Raw genomic sequence first — 12657 nt, 5'->3', positions numbered from 1 at the left:
CCTCATCTGGTTGGGTTAATCCGGTCCCTTAACTCCTTTTGAGTCTTTTTTTTTTTTGTTTTTGGGTTTTGGTTGTGTTGGGTATTTTTCTTGTGTTCGTTTTTGTGGTGGTGGTGGTTTTTTTGTTTGTGTTGGTTTTTTTGGTTGTCTTTGTTTTTGTGTGGTTGCAAATTTTCGTTTTTTTTGAAGGTTGTTGTTCTTGTGGCTCCTCTTCTTGGTTTGATTCATCACTTGGTATAACATTCCATGCCGGTGTTTCTTCTATATAATCTTCTTCTGAATCTTCTCCATAATCCTATATTCACAAAATAAAAAATATAATAAGTCATATTACGTTTAAATGTTGAAAAATAAATATAAAAAAAAATCAGATTTGACACCCTTCATTGCGGGGCTTGTAACTCATTCAATTTTTAACCAAATCAAGCGTTTTTATAGTCTAAATTCAACTACAAATCTTAATCTACATGTAGGAAAAAGATTCAGGTCAAAACAAGTTAAATTGAATGAGTTATGCACACTTGAACAACAAAATCACATCACGTTTTATTGCTGTTAGAAAAAAAAATTCAAATTTGATACCCTTCCTTGCGGGGCTTGTAACTCATTCAATTTTTAACCAAATCAAGCGTTTTTATAGTCTAAATTCAACTACAAATCCTAATCTACATGTAGGAAAAAGATTCAGGTCAAAACAAGTTAAATTGAACTAGTTATGCACAATTTAATATTTGTACAGATTGCTAAAGAAATAAATATTGCTAATGAGCTAAATACTAATCTTACTTGGTCATCAAAGTCTTTTCCAATCCAATTAGCCGGATTACCATCTTCAATATTGGCATCATGAGCATCCGAGTTTCGGTATCTTGATGATGGTACATTTGGTAGCCCATCCAAATCCTACAATGTCAATTTTACACATTAATTATGTAACAAAAGTACTATACAAATTCGTAGTTTTGACAATCTTACATAATTACATTCATACTATAAACAATAAACTAATCTAACAAAAATCTTGCATGTATGTCTACAAAGTACATTGTTATTGTTAAATGGAGCTTAAAACATGAAACATATATTATATGTACAACCTTTCATTCATAAAGGAGTACTCCACTATGAGACTATGATCAAGAATCAAGATCTTTTAATTAAGTAGGGATAACAATGCATATATTTGGAATGGAGACAACAAAACCAAAGAAAAAAAACTTGCATGCATGTCATTATTTGGTGAATCATTGAAGCATTGAAGCTAATATTGAAGTATATAATCTTAAAACATGAAATATAAATATATGCTCTTACTTGATCTTCATGAACATCCATAGTTTGAATCATTGAAGCAATTGAAGATGAAAAATCAATGAATGATGATAAAGAATTGAAGATCGATTGAAACTTGGAGATGGAAGCTTGTAATCGATGGAAACTTGGAGATGAAGAATTGAATGATGATGAAGTGATGCTGATTGCCGATTGTTGAAGAGAGTAGGGTTCGATCGTGAACTTGGAGTTGGGATCGTGGCAGCCGGCAGGAGGTGGGATCGGATCGTGGCCGTGACTCACAAGAAGTCAAGAACGATTGCGTTTTTTTGTTATGAGACCGATTGCGATTTGAGACTAGATGGGAAGAAGAAGTTTTTTTTTTGTGTGTATCACAAGCAGGAGGTGCCGAGGTGGGATCGATCGTGAACATCATTACCGCATTACGTGACATGGTTTTCTAGCCGGGCAGGTTCCCGGTTTTGGGCCGGTTCCAATAGCCGGTTCTTTCCGGGTCCCGGTTCCAAATAATCACGAATTTATAGTATAGGTTCAGGCCCGACCGGTTCCATCGGGTGCCGGTTCCGGGACCGGTTCCGGCCGGTTCCCCGGTCCTTTTGCTCATCCCTATATATATATATATATATATATATATATATATATATATATATATATATATATATATATATATATATATATATATATATATATATATGGGTGTAAAAGCATAAAAGTTACTTAATTCCTTTGAGAATTGACAATGAAATATTGAACAAGTAGAGAGGATGTATATTGATTTGAGAAGCCAATCCCACATAGGGGTGTACAAACAGGTTTTTATTTCAAACCGGTTCGGTTCAAGTCAAAATGGTCAACACCGGTTCAAGGCTAAACCGGTTTGGTTTCAAACCGGTTCTTCAATAAAAATACATGAACTTTGTAAACCGGTTCGGAGCCTTAGAAACCGGTTCAGAAGGAAACCGGTTCATTAAACTCTTTTATTTCTTTCCGGTTTTGGTGATTTAAATAAAATGGAAATAGAAGTTTGACAGCAGAAGAAACAAAAAATGGAGGTTCCTGCAGAAAAGTACCTGTATGCTTTTGTTTGTTAGTTCCCATGCATCTGTCCATCATGCTTTTGTTTATTAGTGCAAGTCTCTCCATCGTACAATACATGTATATATTAATATATATTTGAAGTTACCTTCCTGCAGAAAAAACATTAATATATATATATATATATATATATTTGAAGATTTTTTTGCTTTTGGAGTTCTTTGCAGATGAAAGCAAACAAAGCAAACAGGGGAGAGGTGGTGCTCAGAGAAGCTGCGATAGCAATGCTGGTTTATGGCGATGGTGAAAGCAGATGATGATGGTGTTGTTCAATGGCGATGAGGAGCTGTGATGATGACGGTTCTAACCGGTTCCCACTAAATCGGTTCCCACTAAACCGGTCCTAAACCGGTTCCAACTTCTATAATCTCGAACCTGTCCAAACTGGTGGTTCGGTTCTCGAACCGGATCGGTTCTTCTTGAATCGGTTCACGTCGAACCGGTTTACCGGTTTATAAGGCGGTTCGGTTCCCGAACCGGTTTTTTTGTGCACCACTAATCCCACATCGGTTATAGAAAATGAGGGTTAAGTTATTTGTATATAAAGAAACCAATGGAGCGTATCAAAAGCCCAAGCATCAACGTCTCAAAGAAGCTTTGGCCCACGTTGTGGTAGCCTTGTATTTCGTGATACCAGCTACAAAGTGGTCTCTTAGTATAATTTTTAAATTTTTTTATTTTTTAATATAATTGGTTTTTTCCGGTTTGACCAGACTGGTTTTATCCGGTTTTTGGTTGAACCACCGGTTTTTTCCGGTTTGTTTACAAATTGTTTTTTGCGTCTAAAAAACCGATAACCTAACCTGTTCCCGGTCGAATCGGCCGGTCCGATCAGGTTTTCAAAACACTGTACTCTAGGTCAACAAAAAAGATAACAATAACATGTTTACATCTTTTAGATTAGAGGTAGTAAAAAAAATAAGAATCTATTCTATAAAGACAAAAATACCCCTCATATTATTCAACAATCAACAAGTTGTTCTCCATTAATCCTTCTCCAACGGTTGGGTATTCAGGTGATAGGGCCCACTCTCCATCCACCAAGAACTTAATTTCATACCTTCATTATGCAAATTAATACATTTATCAAAATAACTAAAATGGACAAAATTACACATTTGGTCCCTATAATTACCAAAAAAAACCAACACATGTCCTTTTGAGAAATTTTGGACAAAAGGGGTACTTTTCATGTTTAAAATGAACACAAGAGGTCCTTTTAGTTTTTTATCTAACGGTGTTAATTTTTTTAGTTAAGTTCCATATGAAATGACATATTTACCCTTTCTACCACAGGTACTATTAATGTAATTTTGTCTATTATTTATAAATTCCAAAATGAATTATTTTCAAAAAAATATTAGCACCAAAAATTAAATTTTTAGTAAGTCGTTCGTTTTGCACTAACAAAAAAGTAAACACTCTTATACAACTCAGTAGATAAAACAAAACTTTATCCATACAGACAAACATCATTACCCATTCAGTAAAAAAAAAAAAACAGTATTCACATGTCATATCAAACTGTGTTTTTTTTACCTTCCGGGTCTAAGCATTATAGATGTGGAGAAGCTCGTGTAAGAACCAGTATACTCCGCCGACAAGTCTTCTCCATGACTCCATCCATCGAAAGACCCCATAACTTGCACACTCTTAAAACCAAAAATGTAAAAAAAGAATAATAATAAAATAAAAAAATAAAAAATTAACTCATATTATATTATTATTATATGTTAAGAGAATTTAAATAAAAAAATTAAAAAGATATATCTATCTATATATATATATATATATATATATATATATATATATATATATATATATATAATAAATAAAAAAAAGATGATTTGTTGTATTGTTATAACACACACCTCTGCCATGCCATACCAGTGTAACGACACCTCTTTCGATTGTGCAAGTTCGACTTCTTTAATTTGTTTTTTTAATTTCTCTTGAACACCTTTTTTTATGCAATAAAACAATAAGAAACATGGTTTTGTAAATTTGTTATTGTTATAAAATAATAAAGTATATAAAAATATCGTACCTTGTAATTGTAAAAGAAGAAGAGATTGAATGTATTTCCCATTTATTTTTCTTGAACCTGCTGGAATGCCATAACTAACAATTTCTTTTGCCATATTTAATAATCCCTGAATAATATAATTTTACAATAATAAAGAGACATAGTTACACAAATATTAAATTCATTTTTAATTAAGTTAATGGACATAACCTGAATCTCAAGTTCTGTTACAGCAAGTTCACTTTTAAACTCAGCCAAAGCATCTTCTTTCACAAGTAACTACAAATAGATGTAATTTTAATTAAAAATCAAAAGAGTATATAAAATTTGTTTTAGTTATTAAAAATATATAAGTATTTTAGTTAAAAAATTACAAAATAAAAGACCTGACGTTTGAGATAACGATTGTGTTGATTAGCTTCACTCAACTTTCTTAAAAGCTTTGCCCTTTCAGCATCAGCAAGAAGTGCCTTTAACTATAAAGAAAAATTAAGTTTAACATTAATAAAAAAAAAGCATCACATTGTAAACAAAAAAAAAAAAGAATATATATTTATACTTGATCATTGTCGATTGGTTGTTCAAGAACATGTTCATCGTCACCATTTGAGTTTTTTTTGGATTGAAGTGATGAAGATTGTTCATTAAGAGTGGGAGGAAAACAGAGTAGTCTACAATGGGGATAACGATGAACATTTCTTATATATTGGAATCCATGAATGCTTCTATTTGGCCACAAAATCCATGATATTTGTTTGTTTCTGCATCGACTGAAGAAAGATGATAAAAAGTGGTAAAGAATTAAAGAAAGAAAGCAAATGATTTTATAATCTGTGTTGAATATCCAGAATATATATAAGAGAAATATAAAGTCCTACCCTGATAACAATCCTTGTATTGATGTGCTCATTGTATAACACTCCATGATGCACTGTTAGAAACAAAAGAAAGGAAATTATTGGCTAAATTTGGAAATAATTGGTGGTTATTGAGACGATTACAGTCCATATTCAAAGATTTGCGATGAAATTGGGTTAATTTGCTTTGATTGCGACTCTGATTTTGGGGGAAAAGAAGTCGGACTTCCTCAAGTTAATCGGAAGCAGGTGAACCCTAGAATTGTGAACTATCAATTAGCTAAAACAGAAGAAGGTTTGTAATTGGCATTTTATCAAACACGTTGAATGCACTAAAATCGTGTATGAAATCAGTAGTGAACTACTTAATATCATCAAAGAAATCAGAAAGTGATTTCAGAATTAGGAAAAACTCACCTACGATCACGAGCCGACAAATATCCGGTAAGTAAGCTGCTGTTGATGTGAGTGCCTCTCGTTTGAACGGCGTACGTCGATTTCATAGATCTCTGGTATAAGGATTATGTGAGGCAGCGAACGGGAGGGAAGCAGCGCATGGTGTGACACGTGTCAGGCTGTTTATTGGCCGTCGGATTGTTAATATCCGATTTTACTTTAGTTTACAAAACCTTCATTAAATATATGTTTTCCAAGGCTAACTCAAACATCTTCTATTATATTTCTATCCTAAAACTTATATCTTCAGTGAATGGCATTTTTTAGAAAGTGGAAGTCTTGTAATAGTTCAAAATTTTGATCAAAATTTTTATTTTTAGTTAAACACAAAGATTACAATAGTCACATTGTTTCAAAACTATTTAATAATAATAGTGTCAAATTATCAGAGTAAAATGTCAAAACGCGAAAAAACTAGTGAGGAGTGAATGATGCGCCATTAGGTTAGGCCCTTCTCCTTAGTATCAGAAGTATTTGAAATCACAATATAAACTGTAAGCAAAAGCTTAAAGAGTTTCTCTGTAACATCCATAAAATTTAAACTTTTCAAAACATCCATCTTTCTATAGAAGTGCTTACAAAAACCATTGTTCCCAAAACATTATTTAAAAATCAGAATCTCTTTCAAAATAGTTTTCAAATCATTCACATTATCATAGTTTCCTAGAAATTATAAGTCCAAAACGTGAGGATGTGTACGGTCACGCATACACCTTGTCATGATCTACTGAAGTACCTGAAATTATCAACCAAAATTGTAAGCCCGAAGCTTAGTGACTTCCCCTAAAGTACCAACACCCAAACACATAATATATACAAATAGTAGCATATTGTGGGTCAAATCGACCATCGAGTTGGAATACCCCAAGCTCTCAACCATTGGGTTGGAATGCCAACATACTATGAGTCCAGTCAACCATCTGCTTGGAATACCCTAGGCCCTCAACCATCAGGTTGGAACGCCAACATACTATGAGTCCAATCATCCTCCGGATGGAATACCCTCGGGCCCATTCAACCATCTGGTTGGAATGTCTTGGCATGTTGGCGTAACATAAACACAAAGCAGTGAAGCCTCAGCCACCAACCAATCATGTACACATATAACAGATAACCATATGACAGTCTACAACCAGATTATTAGATCTACAGATCACTAAGCATAGCAACATCCTATCTACCAAAATACCGATCTAACAGATCATAACAACATAACAGCATCCTATCTACCAGGATACTGATATAACAGTCATAACATCATAGCAACATCCTATCTACCAGGATATCGATCTAACAGATCATAAAAGCATAGCAACATCCTATCTACCAGGATACCGATCTAACAGATCATAACAATACAATAGCACGCATAATAGGATATCAATCTAATGGTCCAACAATGGTGCCTTCGACCCACAAGTATAGTGAGGACAACTTACCTCGAATGCAGAAACTCCGCAAAAGAATTCCTGAGCTGCTGCCATGTCGACTTCCCGAGCTATCAAAACCAACACTACACCTAGCATTTGCTTTCCTCGCTAAAATCCGTAATCCTTACTTGGGTAAAATGACCATTTTACCCCGAACCCAACATGAACCAAAACTGAGGCCCAAAACCAAAAGATCCATAAAGGCCCACTAATGGCCCAATTTTCCAAATTGGGCCCAACCCATATGAACCTTATCCTAAGTCCATAATTTTCCTTATTACAATTCAGATTACCGTCTAGTACCCCTTAGGACAAACTTGTTCAAAGATATAAATCGAAGGTCAAGGTCAACGCTCCAAGTTGACCCAACTTGTCGAGTTGTCCTTCAACTCGTCGAGTTTCTCCATCAACTGCACAGATCAGGGAAAACCAAGCCAACTTGCCGAGTTGACCAACAAACTAGTTGAGTTCTTCTATCAATTTGAAAATATTGGGGAAAATGGAGCCAAATCGCTGAGTTTATCCAAAAAACTCATCGAGTTCGCCAGAAACCCACCTCTTAATACATTAAGCACTTAATCCATAAGGACATGACTCCAAAACATAAATCTGACTTTCTTGAGCTGGAAAACCACATAAAATTGCCAACTTTACGTTCATGCATGTCTAAATGAAGCTCTTAAACTTGGAATGGACTTTATAATTGACTTAATGCATGCATGATACCAAAATCCTCATAAAGTTTGCACCTTTAAGCTCAAGGATGTCAAAACCACCTCAGATCTGAAAGAACAACCCCTAAAATGACTTTACTCCATCATCATCCCTAACAAGAGGCTAAAACAAAAGAAAAGCCAAAATAAGAAGATCTAATCATCTATAAGTCAAGGTATGAACTTGATACCTTAAAATGACTGCAAGAAATGGTGTGATTCTGGATCCAAGACTTCCTTCTCCAAGCTAGAAACTTCAAGATCTTCTAATTCCTTCACAATGCACAAAATGAACACCAAACTTCCTTCCAACACTCCAAAAACTTGACAATGTAGGCTACAACTCGTTTTAAGGTTTGGACAACAATGGAGGCTGATAACGAGGCCATAAAAAGGACTTAAGGACTTTAAATAAGGTGCAAGCCCTAAAAATTAGGGTTTCCTTCCCAGCTGCCAACTCGTCGAGTTGGTTCACTAAACCCTCGTGATCCATCCATCTTCAACACGACGAGTTGGTCCCTCCAACTCGTCGAGTTGACCTAGAAATAGAGTTATTCTCAATAATTTCTCTTCAAGAATTCGGATGTTACAACTCTTCCCCAATTAAATTAGATTTTATCCTCGAAATCTCTCCTTACTAACACTCATAACCAAAACAAACACTTGAGGAACGCACCCGAAAATTCTGCACATAAACGACCTTCCAAAACAATGAATCCCAAATAGAAACTACCATCCTTAAGAAGAACAACCCATAATCCTGTGTTAAGACCCAACCTTATATATCCGAACTTGGGTATCGAATTGGTCTGACTCCCTGAGCGACCTCCCAAAATGAACAAATTGCTAAAACCATGACACTTATCCATCAAAGAATCTATTCATCCTTTGATGATATCAATTCCATAAACACACAAGACATACAAATTACAGACTTCCTCGACTGTCGGGCAGATACACTGCTGCTAAGGGCCCGAAACCTCATCACTTTCCCTTCATCCATAAGATGAATCCATCCTGGAGTGCAGACACATAAGTTGAATGCTGAATCCTCCAACGGATGCCTTTGATATACAAATTTCTTAACCCCTCCGCTCTGGATACGGACCTTGCAAGGAGCAACTCGCGATTCTCAAAACGAGTTTCCACTAAAAGCCTGCTCGAGAATGGCTACCCAAGATACCTCTTCACAGAACCTTCCCTTAAACTGATGAATATCCATTTGAATCTACCCCCAGTCCCTAATTGGGGCATTTCTAGAACCATGAAGAATGATCCTCGAAACACACCGATCGCAAACTTAACCCAAAACTGAACCAGATGATGAACCCAAAATCTTAATAACGCTTGACTCTTTGCTATGCCATTACCAACCACTACTTTGACGAGAAATGACGATCAAACCATGAACTTTTGCGATACATCCAACCCTTACCGGTTCCGATGCACCCCTACCTTGGCATCCACTTGATACAAACACCAAGAACTTTATGACTTTTGACTGCATAAGAAATTTCCAACTTGAGAATCACATTCTAACAACAGCTTGCGAACAACTGGAATTATAATGCATATAGGCAGCTAAGACTTTCTATTACCTGAATGATACTTTCCTCAATCCTTACTACTTCCCTTATCCAACCAACTGATTTATGACTCACCTGACCCCCATCAAGGCGTTCATACCTGAAGCACTAGAAGCAGAAGAAATGAACCATTAAGATCACTAGGCCCATAGCCTATGGCTGGAATGCTCCCGATAACCAACCGACATTGTCGTCATCACATCATTGGCCCAAGACTCTGGGCCGGAAGATACCCACTTCATTCCATTAGTTGAAGGGACCTAAACAACTCCATTACAATGCCAAATAAGCACCACCAAAATAGCTACCAAGCAAAACCTTATGAAAACAAAGTCACACACGATCTGCTGATAGAATAACGGTTGCACTCTTGATCTAAATCGGAAGCTGAAACCCACCAACCACACACATAATTCAAACCAAGAGCCCCAATGCCCTCTAGCCGAACTCACAAGGAGCACCCCCATACACATACTTAAGAACCCATAATATCATCCGAAGAGAAAAGAAACACCAGAGATAATCGAAAAGGCCACCTTACTAAAAAAAATCCTCATGTTCGGTCAAATAAGACCCCATACTTGTTTGAGACTGAACGGATTCCATCACTACACCACTATCTCGAGAAGATCTCCAAGATGATCCTATAAGTTACCAAAACCCGAGTCTACTACGAATTCAGAATTCCACTTCACCATTCAGGGTAAACATACCTAGGGACCAAAGAACATAAACACATTGCACAGGAGGGTAAGTGATGCATTCCTTGCTCTAAACTATCACCACTTGAATCCTTCATAGAATTCCCGCTGAAAGACGAACTCAATGACCTATGGTCGAGGATACCTTGACACCTAAGCCAAAGAACTGCAACCCACCTGGAGCTAAACATACCAACTTTTGGAAAGGGTTCAACGATCAGCATCTGCCCAACAAATCTGAAAGCAGCAAACCAAACAACAAACTGACAGAACCCTCAATGACTAATGCTCAGCCTGAGAATCCCAATTCTCCCCCGTTTAGAACTCGAACCAGTATCGAGTGGTGGTGAAACCAAAACTTAACCCAAGAAGCCCAACCAAGTACAACCATACATAACCATTCAATGAATATCATCCACATAATGGTCCTCCAGATACGGATCAACGAACCCCAAGAAAAACCTGAATTTTAGCTGAAAACCTCTTAGTTTCCGATAATGACTGATTTACAAACCAAACATACACACCTTTCTTTCAACCCACATGGCAATCTGGCACTTGACTTTCCCATCTCCCAAGGATACTACCCTTGCTCATATTGCTAAGGCACTCGTGCCACATCAAACCACTTGCACACACCAGCACCGACATGTTATTGCCAACCACTGAGACTAACAGACCTCAAGATGAGAACCCAACCTAACTCAGTAGGTTACAAGCTTTTCCACTCCTTCTAATTCGGAAAATCTGAAGGACAAGATCCTTGCCACAAATAACCACAATCTAATTCGACAATTTGCCACTTAAATTCCAAATGCAATTTCAAACTGATCATATCAACCACTTCCTCCCTATGCCTTGAGGCCTAAGGCACGACCTCTAGCCAAACCTCCGAGACCTCCAACCGACATACTCATTTGGTTCTGTACCACTCAACCCACATCAGTATCTCCACAGGAGCCTAAACAACACAAAAACCATCATCGCCTGGGCAGCCCACGCCAAAAGACCAATAGATACGAAACCACTACCTCGAACCATGGCATCCAACCATGTTATCTTCTTTGACCAGTCCTTAGAATCCCCAAAATCTTCCTTGAATCGAGTATGGATCATGTTCTTCCAGTAGTATGGGCCCAATACTACCTTCCACACCTATCCATACTTTCCTCAAGAATCATCTTGGGTCCTCTAATACCTAGTCACAAAATACTCATGAAACCTACTCAACAGCAAAACAACTGCGCTAGAATACTCCCTAGGCTATCCTAAGGTTCCACACTTCTCTGCCATTAGCTGCTGAAGAACTCCTCACAATGTCAATTAGCTATTCCATGAACACAATCACATTCAAGAAAGCTCAGATAATCCTTCGAGTAACGGACTCGTCCCTATAACGGTTGGACTCAAATGAGAGCTGTGCAGTAGAGTCAAATCCGTCACTCTGAGATTATCCAACCTTTTTCACATGTGACTTGATATACTCACCCAATAGGTAACTCACACTACTCATTAGTTCCACAAAGCATAAAGCAAGTAGCATTCATGCAGAGGAGCCGATTGACACTACAATGTAATAAAATCGGTCATATCCTTATATGAAATCCTCGATCTTCAACTCCCCACACCACAGGTACACCTTTGCCCTGCTCTCACTCTCCTTAAAGTGGCTAATCATTCCTTGTGCTGACCCGTTTAACACTGCACGCACTCATGATACTTCCACCAACCCTCCAACACTCGTGTATGTTAACCATACATAACACCAGATCCTATAGACAGTCGAATACTTAATCCTACCGTAAGACCTTCATAAAAAAGAATAGGAAATAGGGCCAAACCAAACATTCTCAGGGTATAGAATCTTATTCATGTACAATTATGATGCATACACTAAGCAACTACAGTAATGATGTCAGTTTCAAATAAAGAAGAATCCTAGGCTATCAGGCATCATATAATCAGGCAATTCTGTCATGCAATTCTTGAAGATCCTTACCTAATCTCTAGCATGTTGTTCTAACATATCACAATACAAATAATAGTATGGTATTTTGGGGTCTACTTACTGCTCCCACTGATCATACACATCACCTCCTCCTTAAGTATGTTGAAAACCATTTAATAAAAAATCATTTTGAAAATCTTTTAACTTATTTTGAAACTGGATTCACACGAGTGTTCCTCAAATTCACTCAAACGAAGGCTCTGATATCAACTTCTAACATCCATAAAATTTCATAAATTTAAACTTTTCAAAACAACCTTTTTTTATAGAAGTGTTTTCAAAAACCATTGTTCCTAAAACATTATTTGAAAATCAGAATCTCTTTCAACATAGTTTTCAAAACATTCGCATTATCAGAGTTTCCTAGAAATCATAAGTCCAAATCATGAGGATCTGTACTGTCACGCCTTCACCTTGCCACAATGCACTGAAGTACCTGAAACCATAAACAAAAACTATAACCATGAAGCTAAGTGAGTTCCCCCAAAGTAC

At 36.7% G+C, this 12657-nt stretch overlaps 1 protein-coding gene across 8 annotated transcripts; it reads right to left on the bottom strand.

Moving 5' to 3' along the window:
* Nucleotides 1–206: 206 nt before the first annotated feature.
* On the bottom strand, nt 207–5886 carry LOC111876844 (protein PTST, chloroplastic). Of its 8 annotated transcripts, none has more exons than XM_052770631.1 (10): nt 5689–5886; nt 5293–5527; nt 4974–5175; nt 4789–4890; nt 4625–4693; nt 4436–4541; nt 4260–4348; nt 3928–4040; nt 787–903; nt 207–295 (listed from the first exon to the last, which is right to left on the bottom strand). In XM_052770631.1, the coding sequence occupies exons 2-10, from the start codon at nt 5337–5339 to the stop codon at nt 262–264; spliced, it is 879 nt and encodes a 292-aa protein (XP_052626591.1). In that variant the 5' UTR covers nt 5340–5527; nt 5689–5886; the 3' UTR covers nt 207–261. The 8 variants fall into 8 exon arrangements, with proteins under 8 accessions (XP_052626591.1, XP_052626592.1, XP_052626590.1 ...); XM_052770632.1 differs by having other exon boundaries at nt 5293–5345; XM_052770630.1 differs by having other exon boundaries at nt 4974–5184; nt 5689–5881.
* Nucleotides 5887–12657: the final 6771 nt, after the last annotated feature.

Source organism: Lactuca sativa, chromosome 4, assembly GCF_002870075.4.
Source record: "Lactuca sativa cultivar Salinas chromosome 4, Lsat_Salinas_v11, whole genome shotgun sequence".
NCBI lineage: Eukaryota > Viridiplantae > Streptophyta > Magnoliopsida > Asterales > Asteraceae > Lactuca > Lactuca sativa.
This window is presented reverse-complemented; position numbering and strand designations above follow the sequence as displayed.